This window comes from Eumetopias jubatus, unplaced genomic scaffold (genome assembly GCF_037043125.1).
Source record: "Eumetopias jubatus isolate StellerSeaLion01/CBP00866 unplaced genomic scaffold, mEumJub1_p1.0 scaffold_15, whole genome shotgun sequence".
Classification (NCBI taxonomy): Eukaryota; Metazoa; Chordata; class Mammalia; order Carnivora; family Otariidae; genus Eumetopias; species Eumetopias jubatus.
Window position 1 is genome coordinate 87,331,740 of NW_028274821.1, and position 27,785 is coordinate 87,359,524.

The 27,785-nt window shown below is 54.5% G+C and overlaps 2 protein-coding genes across 4 annotated transcripts in view; one reads left to right on the plus strand and one right to left on the minus strand.

The window, feature by feature from the left end:
• Nucleotides 1-1,184: 1,184 nt before the first annotated feature.
• Nucleotides 1,185-8,830, plus strand: FPGS (folylpolyglutamate synthase). Its single transcript, XM_088018843.1, is given in 15 exon segments — nucleotides 1,185-1,345; nucleotides 2,529-2,657; nucleotides 2,736-2,789; nucleotides 2,870-2,934; nucleotides 4,943-5,057; nucleotides 5,196-5,276; nucleotides 5,378-5,439; nucleotides 5,519-5,621; nucleotides 5,859-5,936; nucleotides 6,166-6,313; nucleotides 6,418-6,507; nucleotides 7,460-7,610; nucleotides 7,889-7,964; nucleotides 8,739-8,772; nucleotides 8,775-8,830. Coding segments are annotated over 15 exon segments (1,365 nt in total). The 5' UTR covers nucleotides 1,185-1,207; the 3' UTR covers nucleotides 8,816-8,830.
• Nucleotides 8,831-11,333: 2,503 nt separating this feature from the next.
• ENG (endoglin) overlaps nucleotides 11,334-27,785 on the minus strand; it is a 33,168-nt gene continuing 16,716 nt past the window's right edge. For 2 of the 3 annotated variants that reach the window (XM_028107593.2, XM_088019152.1), the window contains exons 3-15: nucleotides 25,607-25,747; nucleotides 22,762-22,924; nucleotides 21,877-22,042; nucleotides 21,463-21,589; nucleotides 20,852-21,026; nucleotides 20,525-20,667; nucleotides 16,116-16,253; nucleotides 15,850-15,888; nucleotides 15,224-15,340; nucleotides 14,675-14,926; nucleotides 13,325-13,379; nucleotides 12,203-12,304; nucleotides 11,334-12,072 (exon numbers count right to left, since the gene is read on the minus strand). In XM_028107593.2, coding sequence (XP_027963394.1) covers nucleotides 11,948-12,072; nucleotides 12,203-12,304; nucleotides 13,325-13,379; nucleotides 14,675-14,926; nucleotides 15,224-15,340; nucleotides 15,850-15,888; nucleotides 16,116-16,253; nucleotides 20,525-20,667; nucleotides 20,852-21,026; nucleotides 21,463-21,589; nucleotides 21,877-22,042; nucleotides 22,762-22,924; nucleotides 25,607-25,747 — 1,743 coding nt within the window. In that variant the 3' untranslated portion in view covers nucleotides 11,334-11,947. The remainder of the gene's footprint in view (nucleotides 12,073-12,202; nucleotides 12,305-13,324; nucleotides 13,380-14,674; nucleotides 14,927-15,223; nucleotides 15,341-15,849; nucleotides 15,889-16,115; nucleotides 16,254-20,524; nucleotides 20,668-20,851; nucleotides 21,027-21,462; nucleotides 21,590-21,876; nucleotides 22,043-22,761; nucleotides 22,925-25,606; nucleotides 25,748-27,785) is intronic. The other variant, XM_088019153.1, reaches the window with a different exon arrangement.

Sequence of the window (27,785 nt, forward strand, 5' to 3'; positions counted from 1 at the left end):
CAGTTGGGGCCAAGAAGGTCCAAGACAGGAAAAAGTCCTGGATGAGTCCTCCTCACCCATAGCTAGATTACTGTCTCCTCCCCACGTGGCTCTCCAATTCATTTCCCACACAGTAAGTCTTCCAAAGTGCAAACCTGATCTTGTCATCTTTATTTGTTTAAGATTTTTATTTATTTGAGAGAGAAAGCGAGCGAGCACAAGCAGGGGGAGCGGCAGAGGGGTGGGGCGGGGAGAAGCAGGCTCTCTGCTGAGCAGGGAGCCCGAGGGAAGAGGGCGATAGGTCCCAGGACCCATAGATCATGACCGGAGCGGAAGACAGACGCTTAAACGACTGAGCCACCCAGGCGCCCCTTGTCATTTTTCTTTAAGGCCATTTTATTGTTGTCCAAATTTAATCCAAATTTCTTAGGCTACAAGGTCCCGCTGGATCTGGCATTCTGGGGCAACTAGGCCCCACCCGGTGGAAGTGCAGTTCCCTCCGGCTAGTTAGTTTTCTTTCCCTCCTCCTTCTCTCTCTCTCTCTCCCGACCCTATTCACCCCTCCCTCTCTTCAGTCCTTTGCTTTCCAAACGCGTTCTCTTCCTTTGCCTGGAAACCTCTCCCAACCCCCAACCCGCTCCGCCACCTCGCTGACTCCGCCTCATCCCCAGGCCTCTGCCAGGATGTCGCTTCTTCCAGGACGCCTTCCCAGGCTGCCCAGGGACGGTAGTGACCCCAGTAGCGAAGGTGCTTGGGTTTGGGTCTGTTGCCAAATCGGGTTGTCAGATTCAGAAGTGCAGAGGCCCAATACCCGCAACCTGCGGTCTCTGCATTAAGCCTCGGCATTTCGGGGCTTGAATTCAATGACCTCCATACAAGTGTACGCTAGCTAGCTCCGTCTTCTATCCCGGCTCAGAGTCAGTTCTGGCGGATCACCAGAACGAGGGTTGCAAACTGGGACTATTTTGGGGGTGTGGCCAGGTCCTGGAGAAGCTGAGTGCGTGCACAGAGCGCCACGGGGAGCGTGCCCCTCACAAGCAGGGACGAAGCCCTCCACCCCGCCCCGGGGCCTGCCCCTCACAAATATGGCACCCCGTGGATTCCTATTGGTTCTGGAGGACTCCCTGGGCGGTGCTGATTGGCGGAGGGCGGAGGGCGGAGGGCGGGGGCGGGGCGGGGCGGGGCGTCTCCGGCCCGGGCCTGGCTAGTGGTAACGGGCGCTAGGAATATGTCGCAGGCACGCTGCCACCTGCGCGCCGCTCTCTTCCTGGCAGCAGTTTCTCCGCGCGGTGCAACGACCGGGGTCACGGCGCGGCGAGGGTTGAGCGCGTGGCCCGCGCCGCAGGAGCCCGGCATGGAGTATCAGGTATCCGGCGGGCGGACGGGCGGTCCTGCGACGACACGTGGGCCGGGCCTGAGCCACACAGCGTCCGGGCTCCGCGGCCTGGGGCTGGGGTGGACTGGGAACCTGGCAGTGGGGGATTCGGGGGCGGGGGCGGGGACCAGGAAGTTGGGTCTGGGCCGCCGGGTCTGGGAATGCTGAGGCTCAAGTGTCCCGCCTTAGTGGGAAGGGGCGCCCAGTGATAGGAGGTCCAGAGCCTCAACTAGCGGTTGGGGCGTGGGGGGTGGGAGGGGAAAGAGGTTTAGGAGATCAGACTTGAGAGATCCAAGAGTTGATATATGGGGTTGGAGTCTCCAGGATTCAGGAGATAGAGATCCAAGTGCCAGGAATTGGAGGCAGGCAGGAATCAGGGGTGTTGGTGGGGGTAAGAATCTGGAAAACAAAATTTCCACCTGGCTCTGTTGTAAGGGCCGGGTTTCCATAGACCACACCTGTTGCCTGCCAGGCAGATGACACAGTTTAATGGGTGTGGGGCCTCCGACCAGCTGTTGAGGCCTCTAAGGGAAAATAAATAGCATCTCCACTGTCACCCCCAGTGTAGACTCTCCTGAGGCTGCAGCTACCCACCTTCCTGTCTGGGTGACCCCGGGTATACCCTTCTTCCTTGGAGCCTCCTTCTCTTCCCCATCTGGATGCTTCAAGCAGCTCTTCTTTGGGTCAGAATGTGGAACCCCATCCTCAGGGTTGGGCATGGAAGCCTCCAGGGATACCTAGTTCGAATTCTTCCTGTTCTAAGACCCCAGCCTTCTGTGGTTCTGCTCCTGCACCCCCTCACTCCCCCCTCCCAATTTAGGGCCCAGTATAGCTGTGGACGTCATTGGAGGGAATGAGGGCAAAGGCCCGGGTGTGGGGGGGTAAAGATTGGGAAGCCCAAACTGGGAACAGGAAGCAAGGCTTCTCCTGTTAGTCACTTAACCTGCTTTGTCTGCCACTCCTGGGTGGGGCCGAGCTGCCCCAGGCTCCCATCTCTGCCAGAGCTGGAAAGATGCCACTTCTCTCTCACCAGTGCCTAACCTCAAGGCTGGGGCAACGGGGCTGGCATTGGTAGGCTTGGTGCCCTGGCTTGGCCACTGATGCCCCGGGGTCCCTCTGTTTCTCTGGACTGTTGGTGAGTCTTAACCTGCTTCCTGGGGACTGTGGTTGCCAGGATGCTGTGCGCACACTGAACACCCTGCAGACCAATGCTGGTTACCTGGAGCAGGTAAAGCGCCAGCGGGGTGACCCTCAGACACAGCTGGAAGCCATGAAGCTGTACCTGGCCCGGAGTGGGCTGCAGGTAAGGTGTGCGAGGCCTGGGACCACCCACACCCACACCCGTGAGTCTGTGGCTGAGGCATTTGTCTGTATGTCTCAGGTGGAAGACTTGGACCAGCTGAACATCATTCACGTCACTGGGACCAAGGGGAAGGTGAGGGATAGGACTCGGGTAGAGTATTCACCTGAGGGGGTGGGGGTGGGGCCCGCCCAAACAAGACCTTTTCTTTCTAGGGTTCCACGTGTGCCTTCACCGAACGTGTGCTCCGCAGCTATGGCCTGAAGACAGGATTCTTTAGGTACTGAGGTGTGGAGAAATATGGGATCTCTTAGCTCTCTGGGGGCGCCGTGGAACCAACTAGCTCCTAGGAGCTCAGCTGCCTGTCTCTTTGCCCAATGTTGATTGACTCAATAACCATTCCCTTAGCTTTTAATGTATTGGCCGAAGTTTGTGGCAGTCTTTAATTTTCGTAATGAAACAAATTCGGGAGGGGGGGCAGCAACTTGAATGTGTAAATGAAGTACATAGCTGGAGTCATCAGGTACCTTTTTATTAAATTCCATGTACAGTTTGTTTTTTTTTTTAAGATTTTATTTATTTATTTGACAGAGAGAGAGACAGCGAAAGAGGGAACACCAGCAGGGGGAGTGGGAGAGGGAGAAGCAGGCTTCCCGCCGAGCAGGGAGCCCGATGCGAGGCTCGATCCCAGGACCCTGGGATCACGACCTGAGCCGAAGGCAGACGCTTAACAACTGAGCCACCCAGGCGCCCCCCATGTACAGCTTTTATTAAGATTATTTTATTTTTAAGTAATCTCTAAACCCACTGCGGGCCTTGAACTCACAACCCCACGATCAAGTGTTGCACACTCTACCGACGGAGCTAGCCAGGCGCCCCCACATACAGCTTTAAAATCACAGAGAAATATTTATCACTTCGGATGTCTTTGCAGTAAGGAGCAGAAAATCGGGCTTGTTAGGGCTTAAGCACTGAGGTAGTTTATTATGTCGGTGTGTTGAGGCCTCTCCCACTCTGTCGGCCTCAGGTGCCGCTTTACCCTCCAGGCAGCACCTCCTCGTGCTCGCCCTCAGGCACCCAAACTCACACCAGAGGATGGGGTGTGGACCAGACGTGGGGGCCTCTTCCCTGCGCTGCACATACCTCTCCTTAGCTGGTCACCAGTAAAGCAGTGGGATTATGGTGGTGGTGAAGTGCTCAGGATTTGGTCCTTGCGGTGGAGGGACTTAAGATTTTTGCTTCCTTTTGTTTTACCAGTTCCACCAAGTGACTCATGTAACTGTCTGAAATCAGCTGACTGAGGCCCATTTCGGGCCATATTTTCTCTCAACAGTTCTTTGTTCAAAAGAAGGAAATGTAGGGAAGGACTTGTAATACAAGAGGGGCTTGGAGGATTCAAATATAAGCTGACGGACGGTCTCTCTTCTAAAATAATTTCTGGGGCGGGGCGACCTGGCTAGCTCAGTGGATGGGTGAGGCGTGCGACTCTTGATCTCTGGGGTTGTGAGTTTGAGCCCCACGTTGGGTCTGGAGATGACTAAAAAATAATGAAACCTTAACAAAAATGTTTTTAAAGATATTTTTGGGGTTTAAAAACCCAGCCTTTGACTTCGGCCCATGTAGCCTTGTGGGTCGGCCTGGGGATGCATCTTTTTTTTTTTTTTTTTTTAAGATTTTATTTATTCATTTGACAGAGAGAGACACAGTGAGAGAAGGAACACAAGCAGGGGAAGTGGGAGAGGGAGAAGCAGGCTTCCCGTCTAGCAGGGAGCCCGATGTGGGGCTCGATCCCAGGACCCTGGGATCATGACCTGAGCCAAAGGCAGACGCTTAACGACTGAGCCACCCAGGCGCTCCTGGGGATGCATCTTGAGTACCCAGACGGGGCCTTGCCCTCCAGGGCTGGAAGACACAGTGTGGGGTCAGATGTTGGCAGAGTAACTGATGCGTGTGTGACGGGTAAAGCACAGGGACCTGTTGGAGCCCAGAGCACAGTCCTGATCAGCCTGTTGGGCTACGGGGGGGCGGGACAACGCAGTTGAGACATGTGGAGTGAGCCAGGTGAGGGGGGCAGGCCAGAGGGGCTGGGGCACAGGGAACTGCTGGGATGAAGGAGGGGTGAAGCACAGAGGCCGGCAGCATCAGTCCCACCAGGACCTGGGACGCTGGAGGCCAGAGGGAGATCACAGGACGGTAAGCAGGGCAGTGGCATGGTCAGATCTGGGTTTCTGAAGACAGGTGTGAGGGGCTCGGGAAGGGAGTCCCGATGACCACAGGTCTCCCGGCAGCTCTCCCCACCTGGTGCAGGTGCGGGAGCGGATCCGCATCAACGGGCAGCCCATAAGCCCCGAGCTCTTCACCAAGCACTTCTGGCACCTCTACCACCGGCTGGAGGAGACCAAGGTGAGCGTGCAGGAGGACTGGTGGGTGGGCACGGTAGGGGGTGCTGGAGAGACCCAGAGGGTGCAGTACATCCCAGAACCCCATCTCCCCGGAGCGGAGGTGACAGGGCCCTGGGCTCTGACATGGTCTTGTCCACAGGACGGCAGCAGCTGTGTCTCCATGCCTGCCTACTTCCGCTTCCTCACACTCATGGCCTTCCACATCTTCCTCCAAGAGAAGGTACGTGCCCACTCCCCAGAGTCCCGTGTCCGAGGCCATGGGGAGGAGAATCAGCAGGCTGGGCGCGTGGGGCCCCTGACGTGCCCCCTGGTCCTCTGCAGGTGGACCTGGCAGTGGTGGAAGTGGGCATTGGTGGCGCTTACGACTGCACCAACATCATCAGGTGAGGACCACTGCTTCAGCAGAAGGACGGTGGCCATGAGCCCAGGGCAGTGCCATCATGGCCCTTCTGTCTCCTGCAGGAAGCCTGTGGTATGTGGCGTCTCCTCTCTTGGCATCGACCACACCAGCCTTCTGGGGGACACAGTGGAGGAGATCGCATGGCAGAAAGGGGGCATCTTCAAGGTACCAGGCAGTCCTGGGGAGAGGAGGTACCTGGACGGCCTGGGCCTGGCCCTCAAGGCTCAGGCAAGCAGGGCTGGGACAGGGTCATCTGTAACCTGACTCAGGATAAGATCTTGGGCATCAGCAGGGTCTGGAGCAAGTGGGGTCTGGCGTGGGGAGGCGAAGTGAGCTGCCCAGACCCGGGGATGGAGGACCCTCAGCAGCCCGTCTCCCTCCTTCCCTCCCTTTCCTCCCCAGCATGGCGTCCCTGCCTTCACGGTGCTCCAGCCTGATGGTCCCCTGGCAGTGCTGCGGGACCGTGCCCAGCAGATCTCTGTGAGTCCGGAAGCCCTGGGGCGGGGGTGGCAGCTGACTGGGGAGGCACATCATCCTTTTGGGCCTCAGTTTGCCCATCTGTGCAGTGAGGGGTAACTGCTCGTCCAGCTGGAGCACATTTTGGTTCTCGGATCTGAGTTTGGTGGGTTCTGGTTGATGTGGAAAGATGGAAGGACTAATAGCGTCAGGGAGGGCTCCCTTGACCCAATGTTGCCTGTCTCCTTGGCAGTGTCCTCTCTACCTGTGCCCACCACTGGAAGCCCTGGAGGAAGGGGGGCCACCGCTGACCCTGGGCCTGGACGGAGAGCACCAGCGGTTCAACGCCGCCTTGGCCTTGCAGCTGGCTCGCTGCTGGCTGCAGCAAAAGGGCCACCAGGGTAAGTGGGCGGCCTGTGGGGAAGGGGCACATGGAGCCTGCCTCTGAAGGTCCCCTGCACACTCAGTCCACACAGCAGCCCCTCCCCCCCCCCTTGCTCCTCAGGCCTTGGGGAGCTGAAGGTGTCTCGGCCCAGCGTCTTGCGGCAGATGCCCCTGGCACCCGTGTTCCAGCCCACGCCCCACATGCGGCATGGTGAGGCGGACCTTCCTGCCCAGCCAGGCCCCCTCAGATGGTTCTTTGGGTTTCCTGTTTGAGAGGTGGGGGCGGTTTGAGGTGGTGCCCAGGACAAAGTCCTCTGAAGTCAGTAAGCTTCCCTGGTTCGTGGACTCTGAGCGTTTGTTGTCCCACCTGCCAAATGAGGTGATGAAAGGACCCACTGTGAGGTGACATCACTAAGGGGCTGAGGCCAGGGCCTGGTGGGTTTGGGATATAGCGCCCAGTCAGTGGTTGCTGCTGTTACTGGCATTCTTTTTTTTTTTTTTTTTTTTGAGATTTTTAATTTATTTATTTGACAGAGACACAGCGAGAGAAGGAACACAAGTAGGGGGAGTGGGAGAGGGAGAAGCAGGCTTCCCGCGGAGCAGGGAGCCCGATGTGGACTCGATCCCAGGACCCTGGGATCATGACCTGAGCCAAAGGCAGATGCTTAAGGACTGAGCCCCCCAGGCACCCCTGAAAGACCATGAGATCTGGAGAGAATAGACATATCGTCAGGCTTCTTGCTTCCCCCGAAACTTTCAGCCCATAGTAGGTGCTCAGAGCAGCTAAACCCCTTTCGCCAATGATTCCAGTGCGCCCACTGTGTGCCAGGCCCCAAGTCAGGGCCATGACAGGAGCCAGGCAGATCTTGGATCACATCCGGGCACACTTGGCTCTGTGACCTAATCTCTCTGGGCTAAGGGCTCTCCGCCTACATGTAATATGGGACTAATAGATGATAGGGCTGTGGGGAAGATTCCATCAGAGGAGGCAGCCCAAGAGCTGATCCCAGTGGCTGGCGCCTAAGAGTGAGCGGCAGCTTGGCTGAGAGGGCTCAGGGTGGGCAGCCTCAGCCTCCCAGCAGCGAGCAGCAGGGGGCCCTGCGGGCAGGTTGTGTGTGTGAGTTGAGGACCAGGGTGGGAGCCGGCTGCCTTGCGCCCTGCAGGGCTTCGGGACACGGAGTGGCTGGGCCGGACGCAGGTGCTGCGGCGCGGGCCCCTCACCTGGTACCTGGACGGCGCGCACACCACCAGCAGCGTGCAGGCCTGCGTGCGCTGGTTCCGCCAGGCGCTGCACCGCGGCCAGAGGCCCAGCCGGTGAGCTTCCCGGGCGGGGCTGCGCGGGGCCTGGCTGGGGGGAAGGGGGGTTGGGATAGTGTCGGGGTCAGGACCGGGCCAGGAGGGAGGGACGGGGCCTGGGGGGGGGGCGGGTAGAGGGGCCAGATGCTGGGGGGCGCTGCTGGGACTGGACCAGGGAGGAGGAGGGGAAGCTTCTGGAGGAAGGATGGGGCAGGGCCCACAGAGAAGGGTGGGAGGTACCCCTCTCTCACCACCCCCCCACCTCCCCTCCTCTCCCCCCCCCCCCCCCGCCCCAGCGGCCCTGAGGTACGCATCTTGCTCTTCAACTCCACCGGGGACCGGGATTCCGCGGCCCTGCTGAAGCTGCTGCAGGTGAGGGGCAGCTGGGGGGTGGTCGGGTTCTGGTGGCCCTCGGTTCTGGCCTTGGGATCCCCAGAGGTGCCTTCATCCCTGGGCCTCTGACTTTAAAATGGGGCTCCCCTGAACGGTAGTGAGGATTAAATGTAAAGGCACTGGGCTCGTAGGGAGGTCTAGGCCCAGGTAGGTCACTGCCCTCACCCTGCGGGGTCAGGCTAAAGCCCAGAGTTAAAGGGAGGACCAGGTAGGGGCGTAAGGTATAGGACTCGCTTGGCATGCCCCTTCAACCACTAGCATATGACTCTAGACAAGAGATGGCATTTCAGAGATGGTTTAAGGAGTTTCTGAGTTAATAGAACATGTAGGGGCCTCTCTCTGCTCAGGGAAGTTGAGGTGCCCTTAGCTATCAGGGCCGAAGTGGGTCCTGGGGATCATTTCCTATTTCACAGACCAGGAGGCTGAAGCTGTTCATCTCTCTCATTGTGCAGACAAAGCCTTTCCCCATCCTGGATGGCTGGGTGCTCTTAAGCAAGTCCCCCTTCCCCAGCCTCAGTGTTTTCATCTGTACAGTGGGCCGTGCTGCCCAGGTCATGGGCCTGCAGGGTATACTGAGGTAGATGGGCCGCTGAGGTGCTATGGCTGGGTTTATACAGCTTCACTCCAGTTTAGCTGGGGGGGGGCCTCTCCAGATATGGGGATGGGGGGCACCCGCGGGGGTGCTGTGTGCAAGTCGGGGTGGTGGGGCATCCTCTCGGGATTTCTGACATCAAGTCTTTCCTCTTGGCCTAGCCCTGTCAGTTTGACTATGCTGTTTTCTGCCCTAACTGACAGAGGTGTCGTCTGCTGGCAATGCAGGTGAGAGGTGACAGGCATGTCCTCTGGGCACAAGCAGGGCTGGAAGGCCCTTCAGCGGGCTGCTCTGATGGTGACAGTGGGGGCTTCGGAACCGGAGGTCCAGGGAGGGAGCTAGATTTGTTTTATTGTATAGATAAACGCTCCTTTGGTACGTTTTGGATATTGGGACACGGTACCAGAACAGAATTACTGGGTTGGGGCGTGCGGGGAATGGTTTTCAAACTGCAGGCTGCAACCCACCGATGGTTTTACAATCAATTTAGTGGGTGTAAACCAGCATTTTTAAAAATGAAATAGAAAATATATGTGCCTTGCATGAAGGGTAGATGTTGTTTTATGACGATTCTGTCCCAGACACTGTATACACCTGTGGGAGTACTGAGTTGCCATCATAAAGTGTGTTTTGTGCTGTGGGTCACGTTCAAAAAAATTTGAAATAGTGTAAAAAAAAAAATGCAGATCCCCTGGTCCAACATCAGACCGTTGGGGAGAGTCCAGGAATCCGCATTTCTACTTAGGCCCACCTGTGTGCCGGACTCTGCTTTACAGTTGAAGGCAGTGAGGCTGGGGTGGGGAGATGTGTTCAGTGGGCAAAAGCCCCAGCTTTGGAGCTAAGCTGCCTGGCCCTGCTTCCCACCAGCTCTGGGACCTGCGGCAAGTCACTGTTTGCGTCTCCATTTCCTCCCATCACGGCCCGCTGGGAGGCCCGATGGTGCGGGTAAAGGGCCTGGCTTTGTTTTTGTTTTTGTTTTTTTTAAGATTTTATTCATTTGACCAAAGGACAGCGAGAGAGGGAACACAAGCAGGGGGAGTGGGGGAGGGAGAAGCAGGCTTCCCGCAGAGCAGGGAGTCTGACGCAGGGCGCGATCCCAGGACCCTGGGATCATGACCTGAGCCGAAGGCAGACACTTAACGACTGAGCCATCCAGGCGCCCCCAGGGCCTGGTGCTTTGAGCAGGTGCTCACAACGTGCCTCCCCTGCCCCCGCACCCCTGCGCCGGTCCCTCTGGCTGATGTGCCCATCCTTATGCCCGGCAGACCAGCAGACACTTCATGGTGACCCTGGACCAGGTGCTGCTCCGTTGCCTTGCACATCAACAGTACCTGGAGCCACCTGGCTGAGGCGCAGGCCAGCCCAGACCTCTGGAGCCCCCAGCCCCGGAGCCTGGTGAGCCCACATCCTCGCTGCTGGCTTCCCACCCACGCTGCACCCATAGCACCAGCTCCCTTGTCTTCAGCTGCATCTCCCACGCCCTGCAGTGGATCAGCCAAGGCGGGACCCTGTCCTTCAGCCACCCAGTCCCCCACAGGGCCTCCTTGCCCACCCTGTGGCAGGCAGCGGGGCCAGTGTGCTCCGTGAGGCTGCCGCCATCCATGTACTGGTCACGGGCAGCTTGCACCTGGTGGGCGGCGTCCTGAAGCTGCTGGAGCCTGCCCTGTCCCAGTACCCAGGCAGTGGGGGTGGAAGTGGGGGCTCTCCATGCCTGCCCTGCAGCTCTCCATGAACTCCTGTTAGGTGCCTTTTGTGGCTTTTCTGATGCTGTCCACACTGGCCCAAGGGCCTGGGCTCGGCAGCAAGATCGAGGGCTAGAGCAGGGGAGGCCAAGATAGGACATCCTCCGTCTGAGCCTAGGGTGCCTTTGGCCTCTCCTTCCTCCTGAGGCAACCCGAGGGCTTCCCTGGTTCTCCCACTGTTGTAGCAGGCCAGACTATGCAGCCCACCTCCCTTGCCACCCTTGCCTGCCTCCTGGCTCCGGCCCAGCTTACTATGCGAGCTGCCTGGCCAGGCCTAGAGTCCTGCTGGGTGCTGGTTGATAGATTACCTTAGTGGCCTTCTGGGAAGAGAGGGCTCCTGCCTGGGGCCCACCTAGAGACAGAGGATGGCTGGAGTCAATTAAAGCCTTTAACTTTTTAAAAAAAAAGGAAATGGCAGAATGTTTGAGCGACTCAATCTCTAGCTCTGTTAGCACACAGTAGGGGCATGAGGGCTGCAGTCCAGGAACTGGACAGGGGAGGAACCCCAGGCTGTAGGGCCCTGGGACAAGCCGCTGCTCCCCCCCCACCCCCCCCGGCCCCTGAGCCTCCAGGGGTCTGTCTGCAGCCAGAACACTGGACTTCAGGTCCGTGGGCCACAGGCCCAGACACGGATTTGCAGACCTCCCCCCCAGAGACCTTGTGACAGATGAGGGAATGTGGCTGGCTCAAACAAACCACGGAACCTGGCCACAGTCACATAGCCAATTCAGTGGCAGATTCAGGATTTGACCCCAGAGCTGTCACTTCCCCACCCATTTTAGGCTTCCTGCCCCTTGTCCCTGCCAGCCCAGCCTGGATTTCATGGTCTAATTTATTGGTGGTGAGTATATAGGGGTGGGTCGAGGCCAGACAGTAGGGCCACTTCCCATTAGATGCCTGCCTCGGGGGGGGGGGGGGGGGGGCGGGTGTGTGTGTGTGTGTGTGTGTGTGTGTGTGTGTGTGTGTGTGTGTGTGTGTGTGTGTGTGTGTGTGTGTGTGTGTGTGTGTGTGTGTGTGTGTGTGTGTGTGTGTGTGTGTGGCAGGGGGGGGGGTCTCCATGTGACAGTTGCGGGAGGAGCTAGGTTCCCCTCTGCCTAGGTTGGGCACCCCTAGGCTTCTGTTTCCCTTGCCAGAGTAGTGCCAGGCCAGGTGTGGAGGCCGCTGGGAGCAGATCCAGGTGGCTCTGGGCTGGCCCTCTTCTATTTCCGTGCAGGAGGCCTGGGTGAGGCTGTTTTGAGTTCTTCCCTCCCACCTAGCCCAGGTCACCAGGTGCTGGATCCAGGTGAAAACTACAGGGACTCGGTTTCTACAACAGTGTGGACTTATAGGGCAGTGGTCTCTCTCTCCATGGTCCTGGGCAGCTGTAGTCCGGGCCCACTGGGTTTGAAGGTTCAGTGGGGTGGGGTGGGGGGACCCCAAGGTGTTCCAAGCTGGTGCCTCCGCTGGCAGCAGGCCTCTGAGAGGGAGGCAGGAGGGGTGGGCGCAGAGGGCATGGTCCATCCTTGGTCGAGTGGAGGGGTTGGGGTCCCGGGATAAGTTCATGGCCAGTGGTTCCCAGCTGGTGGCTGCTCAGTCTCTCCTGCTGGGCGAGCGCTGGCTGGGGGGCCCCCAGGTCTCCGGGCCGGGTGCTACGCCATGCTGCTGGTGGAGCAGGGGGTGCTCTGGGTGCTCCCGATGCTGTGGTTGGTGCTACTGCTCTCTGAGGAGGCCGGGGCAGCCACCGCCACCACGGGCTCCCGCTTGCCAGGGGGACCTGGGGGCAGGGGCGGAGGTCAGGGCCCCGGCCAGGGCTCCCCACTCCCCCAGAGGCTCCCCCGGGCTCCCCCCTGGTGATGGTGGCAGAGGGATCCTGAGCACTCATGGTGGGGGCCTGGGATACTCACGCGTGTGCGAGTAGATGTACCAGAGTGCGGCGGTGAGCAGGGCCCCAATGAGGAAGGCGCCAAAGGTGATGCCCAGCACGGCGGGCAGGACAAGGCCTTTGTCTGTGCACGCAAGGGAAGGATGGCTGCAGTCAGTGCTGTGGCCCCCTCCCTAGGCCCCCACTTTGTTGTGCTGGCCAGGGGCACAGGTTTGGGCGTCAGTCCCAGCTCGGCCACTGACCCTGACTTCCCTGGGTCTCAGTCTTCTCATCTAGCAGATGGATTCATCACACCCATGCCTGGCACTGAGCCATGGCTGTTCTGACCATCCACCCAGCCAGGCCTTTGGGCCATGCCTCTGCCTTCCAAGGCTGATGGAGATGCACTTTTAGGGAGAATAGATGGTATAATCTGAGCTAAAAGTAAGTGGGGCCTGGGAGTGGGTAGGTAGGAATTCCTACTATGGTAGGAATGGGCCGGAGTACTTCTGAGGGCTCTTCAGCTCTGCTCTTGGGTTTTCCCAGGCCTCATTCCATCCACACTCCTGACTCCTGGGTGACTGGGGGCTTCCCTTTGGACACTGAGTTCCCATCGATGCAATGGGGTAATTGGCCCTGCTCTCTTGGTCATGGGCTGGGGTCAGGGCTCTATCCTAACCCAGGTACGGTGGCAAGGAAGCAGGTGCCCCTGACCTCTACCCCCAGTATCAGTGACCTTTTCTGTCTGCTGGGGGCCCGGGCCCACAGGGAATACAAAAGGAGGCTGGAGGGTGCTGGGCTGAAGGAGCATCCTCCACACTGGGGGCCTTAAGAAGGTGAGGCCAGCCCTGCTCCAGCGTGCCTTCTGCCTCATTTGATTCCAGGACCTCTACCCCCACCCTAAGCAAGGTAGCTAACAACTGTGGGGATTAAGGAAACCTAAATGCCTGGGATCATCTGGTCCATGAGGTAGTCAAGAGCAAAGGCTTTCTATCTAGAAGATAACAGCATGGATCCTACACTAGGCTGCTGGGGGCCCTCCTGCCCCTCCTCCCAGGGATGCTCTCTCTGGGGTCCTCCCTGCATGTGTCTGTGCTACATCCCTCTGGGCCACCCATCAGGTCCCACATCTGGCCTCAGCCGCTGGAACCCTAGAGAGACTCACCAGGCAGGCCAGGGCTGACGATGTTCAGACGCGTGGAGACAGTCCTATGGGTGTCCTGGTGGAGGAAAAGAGAGTGGTGGATAGCACAGCCTGCAGGAGGCAGTGACTGGGCTCATTCCCTGGCTCTGTGACCATGGCCTGCCACAACCCGCCCTGGGGCCTTGGCTTTGGATCCTATCCCACCACTTTCTAGCTGTGAGCCTTTGGGCAAGTCCTGGGAGATCCATGCTGAGGGAGGGTGTTGGGTGGACAACGCTTGGCTGCTACTAGATTGTTCCCTGGGAGGCTCCTGAATCCCATGAGGGTTGTAGGGGCACTCTGCACTGCATCTGTGACCCTTGTGAACACCTCAGAGAGATGAGTCAGGTTAGCCCAGAGGCCCATGCTGAGGGGGGAAGACCCACTCAGGAGTGGCCCCAAAGGCTTGCCTAGCTTCATACAACCAGAAAAGTTTCTAATCCTGGAGACCCTTGTGTGTGCCAGGACCTGGGGATGTGTGTGTCCAAGGCTGTGTGCCTGAGGACAGGGATTCCCCACTGGATGGTGAAGGAGAAAAATCAGAATTTTGCGTCCTTTATCTTAACCCTCTTTGCGGAGATCTCCTGTTGAATGCGATGACACTGGTGACCGTACCACGTGGAAAGATGGGCGGGTGCATGGATTCCTGGGTGGATGGATCAGTGGATGACTGGCTGGGATGGTAGGAGGCTGGCTGGCTGGGATGGTGGAAGGACTATGGATGAATGACTGGGTGGGATGATGAGAAGTATCAACTAATGAATGGATGACCGGGTGGAAAAGAGGGACGGTGGATAGATGGCTGGGTGGGATGGTAGAAGGCAGGGTGGATGGAGGGGGATGAATGGAAGGGTAAACGGATGGAAGGATGGATAGATGGACGAAAAGGAGGACAGATGGAAGGGGGATGAGATAAGGGTGGATGGAAGGCAGGCAGGCATGACAGATGGAAGGATGGTAGAAGGATGCATGATTGGAAGGAAGAAAGGGTGGGTGGGTGGAAGGAGGGAGGGATGGATGGATGGAAGAAACGCATGAAGGATGGAAGGATGGATGGATAGTGGAATGAAGGATGGACGGGAGGACTGATGAAAGCAAGGAAGGATGGAGAGTAGAAGGGTGGGTGGACACAGCTGCAAATCCTTCTAATGTCCGATACCCAGCAAAGCCATCAGAAGGCTGGAGGGTGGCAGAAGGAGCAGCCATGGTAACCAGAAGCCACACACCAGTCTGGTTCTGCCCCTTACCAGCTGGTCCCACATCATGGGCTGTCGCATCCCTTCCCGGAAACCCTAGACCCGAAGCCACCCTCGAAGCTGCTGCCCCACTCACCGGGGACAAACTCCTCGAACGCAAGGCTATGGTGCAGCTGAGGGTGCCAGTCGTGGGTGTGGGCACCATGTAGCCACGGAGGAGGAAGCTGAAGCGCACATCCCCACCAGGGCCTGGGGACAGCAGGCTTACACAGCTGCCCTTGGTGGTCTGGCTCTGGATGAGTTCCACGGTGTCCGTGTCAGGCCCCAAATCCAGGTGGCAGCTGTCCAGCTGGAGCATGAGCTCCGGGATTGATGGGGACATGCTCACCTACATGGGTAGGTAAGAGTGATGGGGCATGGTCAGTTACTCAATGCTGCCCTCGTGAAATACGCTAGATTCATTCTGAGGCTCCACCCTGGCGGTGGAAGGAGAGTCCTGGGTCCGCCTAGAGCAAACGAGGAGGGGACGTTCCACCCAGTGTCTCTGTGCTGTCCCTCCCCTCTGCCATGTACCCTGCCGGCTCCCTCCTTTGGGGAGTTCGGTGCACACCTCCCCTCTACTGAGGGTACAGTGAAAGGCTGAGAATCCCAAGAGTGGGCAGGCCTGAGAGGTCAAGTCCAGTACCTGCACAAAGCCCTGTTGCCCCAGCTCGATGGTGTGGGAGACCTGGAGGAAGTGTGGGCTGAGGTACAGGCCCAGCTGGAAGGAGAGGCTCTCCATGTTGATGCAGTGCACCTTCTTCTGTGGGAGATAAGGGGGCAGGGTCAGTCTGGGAGGCACCCGGCTAGAAAGGTAAGGAGTTGGGGTGGGAGCGTGAGCCATGGTCCCGAGTTGCTGCCTGACCCTCCTTTAAAACAAAGCTAATCTTTATCAAGAACTTGCTCTGTGCCAGGCCTGGGTGAATGCTTTCCCATGTGTCCTATCAGTGACTGCTCATAAGCACCCCCATGGGGGAGATCCTTTTTTAGGCCCCTGTTTACAGATACAGCCTTTGGGTCCAGAAAGCTTAACTGATTTGCACAAGGCCACACAGCCAGTATGTACTAGAACATTCTGGCTTGAGAGGCTGAGAATGGAACCCGGAACAGTGCTGCTTCCCTTGTACAAAAGGGGAGGCTGAGGCACCCTGCAGATAACATGGCCTGCCAGGATCGGGGCCTGAGTTTCCTGAGGCCTGCTTCCCTCCCAGGCCGGGAAGGGGCACCAGGACCCTGAACCAGGTGGGTTAGCATGGTAACCATCCATCTCACCCACTGTGATGATGAGCTTGACAAGAGGTTGACGACCACCTGCAGAAAAAGAGCCAAGGAACAGGTCTGAGCCAGGAAGTACCCCAGAGGGTATCCCACCCAACACACCCATTTTATGGATGGGGGCACTGAGGCAGCCAATGGCTAGTAAGCTTGTCTTCCTACTGAGCACCACAGCCCCCTCTCCCAAAGCCCCACTGGCCTGGAAGGTCAAGGAGGCACCAGCTAAGCTGGCCGATACCGTTCCCTCCCGCCCTTTTTCTTACCTCATTCCTGACCACATTTTCTGTCACTTTCATGCCACAGTTGGAGTAGGTGCTGCGCAAGACAAACTGGTCATCTCTGTCCTCAGCCTGGCAGCTGGGGTCCGAGAAGGTCAGGCTTGTGATGGTGCACCTCAGAGTCTGGGCCAGGGTTGGAGTGGAGGGGCACCGTCAGGAAGTGTGGGGCTTTCTGGAGCCTGTCCCTCACACCCCAGCACCAAGGACTGACGGAACTCAGGGCTCCCGAGTCACAGCCATTCCTCTCCTCCCCTCTTCATTTTTGTGAGATCTTATCAGACCACACCATTTAAGACAATACTTTTCCTGAACTACACTCACTTTTGTACTTAGCCTTGTCCTAAGCAATAATATCTGTGACATCATGAGCTTGATTTGCTACTTTTCTCCTAATGTGTGTAATTAGAATAAATGCAGACATACTAAAAACACTCATTTGAGTTCTACATATAATCATTGCCCACAGCCCCAGGGGCATGGAGATCCCACCAGCATAATCCAGTCTCAGAACCCTAGACTCGGGGGCGCCTGGGTGGCTCAGTCGGTTGTGTGACTGCCTTTGGCTCAGGTCACAATGCTGGAGTCCCGGGATGGAGCCCTGCATTGGGCTCCCTACTTAGCGAGGAGTCTACTTCTCCCTCTGCCCCTCAACCCACTCTCTCCCTCTCTCTCAAATAAACTAAAAAAAAAAAAAGAGCCCTAGACTCTTAGATCCAGAGTTGGCAAATTTTTCCAATAAAGGGCTGGATGGTGAATCTGTTAGGTCTTGTGGATTATGTGGTCTCTGTTGTAATTACCCAACTTTGCCACCAGAGCCTGAAAGCAGCTACAGAACATACGTAAATGAATGGGTGTGGCTGTATGCTAATAAAACTTTATTTACAAAAACACGCAGAGGGCCACAGTTTGTTATCTCCTGTCCAAGTAGAATCAATCCTAGAATTTTTCAGTCATGCTCTTAGGATCAAAGAATCTTGGCGTCTTTGAGTTGAGTGAGCTGTTGGAGTTCCCACTTGAATCCAGCTAACTCACATCTCCAGAATGCCACCCTGACTGCACTCCTCCTCAGGTAGATAACACCTTAGGAGATAACAGCCCACCAAATAAAAATGACTCTGGGTGAAGCCCCAGTGACACATACCCTGGGATCCAAATTCTGCACACTGACCCCATCTCTTAAGTCAATGAGAGGGCAGAATGTTCCGTGTTGGGGTGATTCTGTTCAGACCCTTTTCTTTTGTATTTTCTTCTATACGGATGCTGTACTCAGAGAAAATGGCAGGGTTTTGTTGTTGTTGTTGTTGTTGTTGTTTTTTAATTTGGACTGGGCAGCAGTCATGCCGACTAATGCTGCCCCTGCACTGTCTCCTCCACTTCCTGGCACCTGCCGGGCCAGAGGGAGGTAGAGGGGGAGAAGAGATGGGTAGCAGACAGGTGATATTTCATATCGCCCCTGTACCCCACAGCCCCCAAAAACGTCCATGTGCACTTAACTACAGATTTAAGTGTCATTCTAAAGATCCCTGAGGTCATGGGTGATTTGTCAAGGTTCTGGCTGAGATTTCCTGCCTCAGGCCAGGAGAAATCACACAGGGGAAGATGGGCACCTAGGATGGCCCAGTGTTTTAAAATGTCCCTAAACACAAAAATCACTGTAGCCCAACTTTAGAATTACAATAAGGATAAATTATTTCAAATTAGAATGGTGGACAAACGGTCCCAAATTTTTTTTCTTTATGTAAAATGCTTATAAAAATCATCAAGAAAAATACTGAGCTACGTTGATAAAGAGCCTTAGGTTACTATAAGTCACATGGAGTCATGCCCACACTCACTACTAATCAAAGAATTATAAACTGAAACAAGAATGGAACACCATGTCCCACCTCTCACGTTGGCAAAGGTTTTTTTAATTTTTAAAATTCTATTTTTTTTTTATTTTTATTTTTTTAAGCATGCTCTGCCGCCCAACGTGGGGCTTGAACTTCATGATCCCAAGATCAAGAGTCGCATGTTCCACCCACTGAGCCAGTCAGGCGTCCCGGCAAAGATTTTTTTTTTTTTTAAACAAAAATAATAGTCTGGAGAGAGAAATCAAAGTGCTCTCCTAAACTGGCAGTGAAAATTGGAATCCTCTTTTGGAAAGTGGGGTGGAAACATGTATCAAAACTTACAGAATATTCATGCATTCTGACCCAGCAATCTCACTAATGTGGAAATCTAGCCTAAGAAAACAATCCTACATAAAGAATGCATGATGATATTTTCTGTGTATTTATAATGTCGCACAATTGGAAGCAACCTAAATGTCTAACAAGGGAGCCAGCTGTGTACCTTCAGTACAAGTCTTTATAGCATGCCAATACCATGAAATAATTTGTGCTTATTAAAGTGACATTAAGTACTTATGTCAAAGTTCTAAAAATACAGTAGGTGAATATAGCAGGAGACAAGTGCATTGGAGATGATGACACCATATAAGAAATACACAGAGGACACATTCCAGAAAGAAAAACTAAAATATTGGTAGCCACGGTCTTTGGGCAGGAAGGTTGAGATTTTCTTTTCTAATTTTTCACATTAAAAAAAAAAACCAGCATTGGGGCATGTGGGTGGGGGTGGCTCAGTCGTTAAGTGTCTGCCTTCGGCTCAGGTCATGATCCCTGGGTCCTGGGATTGAGCCCCTCATCGGGCTCCCTGCTCTGCAGGAAGCCTGCTTCTCCCTCTCCTACTCCCCCTGCTTGTGTTCCCTCTCTCGCTGTCCCTCTCTCTGTCAAATAAGTAAAATCTTTAAAAAAAAAAACACACAGTAAGATATGAGTGGTTGGGGCGCCTGGGTGGCGCAATCAGTTGAGGGAGTGACTCTCGGTTTCGACTGAGGTCGTGATCTCAGGGTCATGAGATCAAGCCCTGTGTCAGGCTCCATGCTCAGCGTAGAGTCTGCTTGAGATTCTCTCTCCCTCTACCCCTCCTGCTTGTGCTCTCTCTCTCAAATAAATAAATCTTAAAAAAAATGAGTGGTGGATTAAATAAAACTATTAAATCAACATTAATTCCACCAAAGTTGCTAACTGTACTGTTGTTATGTAGGAGAATATCCTTATGCTTAGGAAATACACACTGGAGTCTTTATGTATAAAGAACCATGAGGTATAAAGTCGATGCTTAAATCGTTCAGAACAAGTTATATACAAGCATATATACATACCCCTGCATGTGTGAATGTTATAACATACAACACACACACATATATAACCCTACGTGACGTGTTTCTATCTATACATTCTTGCGATCTGCGTGCAAATGGATGTGTATATCTAGGGATATATATCTCCCCATGATATGAAATAATTTTATCTGAGCAAAGGGTGTACAAGTGGGCTGTTTGTACTGTTCTCATTCTTACAACTTTTCTGTGAGCTTAAAATCATTTCCAAATAAAAAGTTCAAAAAAATTGCTCTCGTTTCCTACATGACGAGTGGACTGGGGATTGCTTGGTCTGTCTGCTCCCCGAAATTATTTGGCTAAACCTCTGCCTGCCCAGCGACCCGGCAGCTCCACCTCTGGGCATGTACCTAGTTGATATGAGTGTTTATGTCAACCTAAGACTTGTACTGGAAGGTACACAGCCGTTCATTCTTAGTCGCCTCAAATGGGAAACAACCCCAATGCTCCTCAACAGTAGAATGGATAAATGAACGGTAGCTCAGTAACTCAATGGAATAAATAAAACACCACAGTTAAACCTCAAAGCTATAACACTGAGTGTAACAAGCAAGACACAGAAGAGTGCCCATTATATGGTGACTGTCTGTCAAATAAATAAATAAAACCTTTTATTTATTTGACAGAGAGAGACAGCAAGAGAGGAAACACAAGCAGGGGGACTGCGAGAGAGAGAGGCAGGCTTCCCGCTGAGCAGGGAGCCCGATGCGGGGTCGATCCCAGGACCTCAGGATCGTGACCTGAGATGAAGGCAGACGCTTAACATCTGAGCCACCCAGGCACTCCATAAATAAAATCCTTAAAAAAAATAAAAATTCAAAAAATCCAGTGTTATTCTTATAGTAAATACCCTTGTTCTTCAGTCGGGCAGAGATCATACTGTATAGATATTGTGTTGAGTGCCCAGCGGGCTCAGCCTGCATTTAGGATGAATTAATGATGACCAGTACCTGTTTGCTGAGCACTTACTGTGCACCACATCTGGCTCAGCGTGTCAGACCTCATTTAATTCTTCCTGCACGGCAGTTACCATTATCAAGCCCATTTCACAGGTGGAAAAACTGAGGCTTGTAGAGGGATGGGATTTGTCTCCCTGCCTGAGTCAGGACCCCAAGACTCTTGGCCTAAAGGAAGGACCAGCTACCCATGTCCCCAGGGGTTCCCTTACCGAGATGAGATCTTTCTTGAGCACCACAGTCATGACATCTTTGGAGCAGTTGGGCTGGATCAGGGACAGGAGCAGCTCCTGGTTGCAGCTTTCTTTGGGAGGGGTGGTCCGGACGGGTGGGGGAGAGGTCTGCGGCCCACCACCTGCCGGGCAGCAGAGGCCAGCGGGCAAGTCACTGAGTGCTCCCTGGGCACTGGGCACCAAGTGCTTCCCTAACTAACGACTTTCACTGTCCTCGCCTGCGGCTGCCGCAACAACCCTGCTCACACAGCAGTCCCAAGGCCACTGATCCCAGGAGAGGGCAAAGGAGGGGAAGAGGGTGCTCACCGCAGCTGTGGGCCTGCAGTGAGACGACACTGGCCAGAGGGAGCTCCACAAAGGATGCTACCATGCTGGCGTTGAGTCTCCGGGCCTCCCCCAGCAGGCCTTGGGGTGTATCCGGGAGCACAAAGCCACGGATGTTCTTCTCTGGAAATATCTTGAAGGAGTATTCACCAGTGGTCTAATGACAGAGCAGGGAGCCACAGACACAGTCAGGGGGGCATGCAGGCTGGCAGGGGCGCCACCAGGGCCAGCCAGGGTTATGCCAGGCCTCGGTGCCACTCTATCCTTTGCTCCTACTTGCTTCCTCCCCCTGGGCCACCTTCCGTCATCTACCGACTCCTGCTTGTCCTTCAAACCAGCTTGCAGTTCGCTTCTCCAGGAATCTTCCCTGGCCCTGTGGGTTGGGGTAGGGGCCTTCCTAGGGGATGATGGAAGGCTTCGTGAAGGAGGCACCATCTGGGTGAAGGTTTGAAGAATGGCTAGTGCACAGAGGAAGGGAGTGGGTGTGTAAGGGCTCAGGGCTGGGGGGGCTGATGCCAGGAGTTTGGGTTTTCTCTCCGGAGAGCCTTGGCAAGGCCTGCGCCCGGCTGTCTGGGTTGCAGAGCAAGACTCACCCAGATCTGCATGTTGTGGTTGGCGTCGATGAGCCAGGACACGTAGGATGGACCTTGCAGGATAAGCACAGCGTCGGGATCCCCTGAAGCACAACGCAGCTCCACCTTGACGGTCACTGTCCGGGGCCTGCGGGGAGACAGACCCTGGCGTCAGCCCGGGGCAGGAATGTGGGGTTGAGCGGGGCCTGATGGAGACTGGTCGGGAGGGGACTAGGCCTGGGTCAGGTGGGCAGCAGCTGAGCGCCTTCACCTGGTCACTGTAGGCCAGCGGGAGGGGCGCGGAAGTGGGCGGGGCTTGGCCCGCAGGGGCAGGCCCCAGAGCTAAGGTGGCGGCAACTACACTCTTACCCAGCCAGGGATGGGCCGGGCTTGATGTGGGCGGGGCTTGATGTGGGCGGGGGCGGGCACCCTTACCCGGCTTCGGTGCCCGGCAGGACCCTCACGATGTGCGCTTCCTTGTGGCCAGGCACACCTTCCAAACGGCAGCCCCGGACAGAGGCGCGAGTGAGCGGGCTCCATTCGAGAGTGTGGCCCATGTCCGTGAGGGGTTCCAGATTGCAGGAGGATGGTACCCTCTGGGCTGTGGGGACAAGCGCACCTCAGTTCCCTCCCTGAAAAGCCTGGCACTAATACAGAGGCCCACCCTCACCCACAGTAAAGGGGGGGTGGGCAGGATGGAGCAGCAAAGAAGTGGGGTGCCTGGGAGGACCTGAATTCAAATCTCCCCTCCATCACTTACTGCCATGTGACTGGGGGCAAGCCCCCTGGCCTGTTTCCTCATCTGTGGACACAGGGTTAATAAAGGCACGAACCCATGGCACGTGTTAGGTGTGCAACCCTGCGACCACCAGCACCTCACCTCACTTTTCTCTTTCCTATGGCATTTACCATGACCGGAAATTATGGAATTTTTGAAATTATGGAATTACTTTGGAATTATTATATGGAATTGCAGTTATTCAATTATTATTCAATTATGGAATTATTCATCTGTGTACATATTTACTGTCATCTCCTCACCAGTGTTGGCTCCAGAATGGCAGGATCTGGGTCTGTCTGCACAGAGTCCCCAAATACCTAGCATAGGACTGAGCACATAGTAGGGGCGCAATAAATAAAAGTGCTGCTTTCTAGGCCAAAAATTACTCTCCCCATAGAGCACTGACTTGTTATATGTGACCTGGGGCAAATCACATCCCATTTTGGAGCCTTAGTGTCCACATCTGAGAATGGGCCAGGAGAGTTCACATTTCTTCAGAGCTGAGTCCTGAGCTCAGAGAAGCTGCGGGCAAAGCTGACCTTGGTCCAGACGGAGGAGGATGCTTTGAGGGTCGTTCAGCTCAGCAATAGATGCAATGGGGCCCTTCGCTTCTGCCCAGTCGAGGAACTGCTTCTGGGTGGTGAAGGGTGGCAGCTGTGTTGTGTTGACTCCTGGGTGCCCTTGGAAGATCAGTTTGGGGTTCTAGGAAGACACAGGGAGGCTCAGGGTGCTGAGGGCCCGAGGGCCATTCAGGAGGTTGGGAGGTAATTTGGGGAGGCAGCCAGTTGGCTGAGAGGAGGCAGGGCTGAGAATGCTGAGGTTGATAGATCTGAAGTCAACCCAGAGCCCTTCCACACCTGGTGCCGGATGGAGACACATCCTTGTTCATCCAGCTGTCCAAACATCACCTCCCCACCCCTCCACAGTCTTACTCATACCACCCACACTTGTGACATCATGTGGCTAGGGTCTGTGAGACACAGCGTCTGCCCTGCCTATCCCTGCATGGTGGCGGACACATAGTAGGCACTGGGAAATACTTGACTTTCCTGACACGTCAGCTTTACCCACATACCTAGCACACAGCGGGTCCTCCCTGCACAAGGGGAGGGAGGAAGGAAGGAAAGAAGAAACAGATGAATAAATGAATGAATGAAAGACTAACGGGGATTGTCTCTGCCCTGGGGAATCTTGCCATCCAGAAACTAGTCCTGCCTCAAGTCACTTGAAACAACAGAAGACAAAGGGTGTTATTTAACAGAAGCAAGGGAACAAGACAGGCCTCTGGATGCACAGGGATGGGAATGTGGATGGCTCTAGCACCTCACCGCCTCTACTGACCCAGCCTCAAGGAGAGACCCTGGTGGAAGGAACAGGGAAGACTTCCTGAAAGAGGTGTTCTACTGGGGCCCCAGACTCAGAGTTCCTTAGCTTTCCGTCTTCAAAGCCAGGGGCATCGCTCTGAAGCAACAGCAATATAAGGGCTTCAGGCTAGATACTAAGGGGGACTGCCTGGTAGTGGCAGTAGACAAGATACCAGACAATGGTCCACCTAGAATGGAGAAGGATTTAAAAGATTTTATTTATTTATTTGACAGAGACAAAGCGAGAGAAGGAACACAAGCAGGGGGAGTGGGAGAGGGAGAAGCAGGCTTCCTGCTGAGCAGGGAGCCCGATATGGGGCTCGATCCCAGGACCCCGGGATCATGACCTGAGCTGAAGGCAGACGCTTAATGACTGAGCCACCCAGGCGCCCCTAGAATGGAGAAGGATTTAAATAAGGGGGCAAAGTGATGAGCGCCTGGGTGAGGAACTCAGACCCCACGAGGGAAGGGCTGGGCAGTGTTTTAGAGCGGGAGGAGGTTAGGGACCTTTACCCAGTCTGACTCCCAGGGTCATCATCTGTAAAATGGGGATGTAACAGGGATTAAAGGCGAGGCGTTTTGTCAGTCACCTGGTGCTGGGTCAGACATAGGCCCAAGCTGCAAACCCAACTGTGACCCCTCTGGTGGAGTCCCCGCCCCCCTTCAGGTAGCTGTAGCCTCCCCTCCTCACCCCCTGCAGCTCCGACAGTGCCCCGCCCCCATTGCCCGACTATTTTTAGCTCTGAGGAGGAGGAAGGCCTGGCCCAGACCAGAGCTGGCAGCTGCTGCGACCTTTCTGCCCTGTGTTTCACATTCCCTGCGTCACCCTGGGCCCCACCAGGGCTCAGATCCCTGCCTGCAGGGCCCAGGAACGGGAAGGGGAAGGGGGGGGCGGGAGAGTTAAGAGGGAGGAGGAGCCCTGGCAAGCCCTGGCTCCCCACGGGGCCTCAATTTATCCCCCTGGGAACAGAGGGAAGTTCCACATGGGGCTGGTCCAGTTCTGCCCTCCTGCTTGGCTTCCGTGGCTCCCTGGCCCTGTTCCTCTGTCTCTGCTGTGCCTGCTTCGAGCCTGGGTTCCTCACCCCAGCCCCAACCTCTCTCTGTCTCTGGGCCTGTCACCCAGGCAGCCCTGGATCTGGGTCTGTCTTTGGTTTCCAGCTTTCCTCCTCCTCTCTCTGTCTCTCTGAGAGTCTGTCTGTCCATCTGTCCCTCCCACAACAAGCTGGCTCTTCCTAGCTCCATTTTTTTTGTTTCTCTCCCCCCTTGTTAGCTTTGCCGTCTGCCCCCACCCCTGCCCTCTGCTTTCTCTGGCTGTAAACAGCAGCTGCTTGCATCTGGGGACCACCTCCCAGGGCCTTCCAGTGGGGAAGGCAGTGCCCACAGGCCACCCCACCTCCTCCAGCCCTGACCCCCACCCCTTGCTGTGGGTCCCAGCCTGTTGACCTCTCTCTGGTGGAACTGCCTGACACTTAAAACTGGAATTTTTGCAAAATATTTTTTCTCCAACGTAGGCTATGTTCATTAGAGCGAATCTTGCAAATTCAACGAAGTGTAAAGCACAAATAAATAAATGCCTCTCCTATTCCCATGTCCCTGCCATAACTACAATTAATACATTGTTAGGTTTCCTTTTCCTTTGTTCTTAAATATTTTCAAACATATCTTGTAACTTTTTCAAAGACAGTGACAAGATTACTTTATGGGAGGTCACTGGATCTGATTCTGCCACTGGGCAGATGGGAAGACAGCTATGCAAGAGGACTGGACTTGGCCAGGGTTGCCCATTAACCTGACTCCCACATCTGGGTTTGGACCCTTCATCCCAGACTCTGCTGCCTGAGTTCGCTCAGGCAGGGCCCCATGGGATTCACCAGGCAGGTGAATAATGTCACAGTGAATAATGTCAGAATGAAAAAGAGAAGCAGGGTTGCTGGGGCAGGAGAGCCTGGCCCACAGAGACAGACAGCAGGAGCCTCCCATGGACAGAACCTCAGCCCACAGTTGGAGGTAACACACTCACGAAGGCCAGGTTGAGTGGGATTCCTGGGGCCTGTAACCGCAGGAGCATGTTCTTGTTCGCACTGAGGACCAGAAGCACCTCTCGGGGCCGACTGTCATTTTGCTTGGACTTCTGGATAGTCAGCTCCAGCTCTGACACCTCCTAGGGTGGGGACAGGAGAAACACACACACAGACCAGTCAGGCCTGCACAGGCTGTGCCACCCGGATCAGTAGTAAAGACTCATTCCTCAGCAGCTTCCCCTCTTCTCTCCCTGCCCCACTGGGCTGCCCCTGCCTCCCAGGGCCCAGCACTGTGCCTGGCCAGCGGGAGATGCTCAAAAAATATTTGCTGAATGGATGAAGGCAATTGGTTTCATCAAATCCAAAGAGATTTTTAAAAATTGCAAGAAGCCTGAACTTTATCCAACAGTAGATCAAAGTTCGCCGGTTCTGTGGTGCACCTGCTGTATGCCAGGCCTGTGAGCATCTGCATGACTTGGACAGTACCCTGTGCCCTTTCTCTGGTCCTCAGCAACGTGTCGAGGCATCAACCCCTTCCCAGTTTCCTGCATTCCTGTTTGCCTTCCTTGTTTAAAGTACTAAAAAGCCCATGTTTTTGTTGATATAATACCATCATTTTGATATAAGACTGTGAACTTGAAATCATTACATCCTGAGAAGTACCTACCGCATGAAAAGTGTTAATTTATCATGGTGTGTGCATTTAGAACTCCTTCATAACCACCACCACCACCGCATCCACAGTAATAATAAAACCTAACACTTGCGTAGTGCTCACTATGTGCCAGGACTCCTCTGAGTGCTTTACATATTGACTCATTTAATCCTCACAACAACCTCAAGAAGCAGGCACCATTATTCTCACTTAACAGATGAGAAAATGAGGCACAGAGAGGTGAAGTCATTTGCCCAGGATCACACAGCAAGTATGCCTACAGCTAGGATGTGGATCAGGCAGGCCTCTGCTCTGACAATATAGCCCCCCAATATTTTTCTACACCTCCTCATTCCCAAGAAGGAAAAGGACACAGTGATCCCCGAGGCAAAGCTCTATTGAAAGAACAACCTCAGGGGCGCCTGGGTGGTGCAGTTGGTTAAGTGTCTAAGTCTTGGTTTGGGCTCAGGTCGCGATCCCAGGGCTGTGACATCAAGCCCTGTGTCGGGCTGTGTGCTCAGCATGGCCTCTGGCTTGAGAGTCTCTCTCTCCCTCTCCCTCTGACCCTCCCGCTGTGCTCTCTCTCAAATAAATAATTTTTTAAAAGATTTTATTTATTTATTTGAGAGACAGAGAGAGGATGCTTAACCAACCAAGCCACCCAGGAGCCCTAATAAATAAATAAATCAAAAGAAAGAAAGAGAGAGAGAGAGAGAGAGAGAGAAAGAAAGAAAGAAAGAAAGAAAGAAAGAAAGAAAGAAAGAAAGAAACAAAAAGAAAGAGAAAGAAAGAGAAAGAAAGAGAAAAAGAAAGAGAAAGAAAGAAAGAAAGAAAGAAAGAAAGAGAAAGAAAGCAAGAAAAGAAAGAAAGAAAAGAGAGAAAGAAAGAAGGAAAGAAAGAAAGAGAAAGAAAGAAAAGAGAGAAAGAGAAAGAACGAACGAACGAACAACCTCAGCTCTACTCAAAGACTTTCTGAACCAGCGGACAGGCAGGGATAGACCTCGGGAGCCCTGCCACAGACTCATGAGGACAAAGATGAATGGAAACACTCCACGGAGAGCAATGAGCTCTAGCCGCTCTCTGAAGCGGGCAGCCTCTACAACAGAGAGAAAACCTGACCCCCCAAGTCTCCTCATACTTATCAAAAAGGAGAGAGGTATTTCAAGATGAAGACATCAGTGGAAAGTTTTAGATTTCACTTCCAATGATCTCCTGGACATTTCCCCAGCTGATGTCACAGAGCCAAGAGAGAGTGTTTCAGCCACTGGAAAAATCTGCCCAGAAATATTTCCGTTAGTCAATAATGACACCGTAGTCACTCTTTGTTTGTAACTTTGCTCTTTAAAACAAAAGAGCGAATAATGTGATTTCATTTTCAATGTTTTACAAGTAACTTTTTTATTTTAGTGAGCTATTGACATTGCCTATCTTCGGATCACTATTTTTATGTGAATTTATAGAACGATAATATAGGTTTCAAATTTATGTTTTGCAAGTTCATATTTTTTATTAATTAGAGTTTT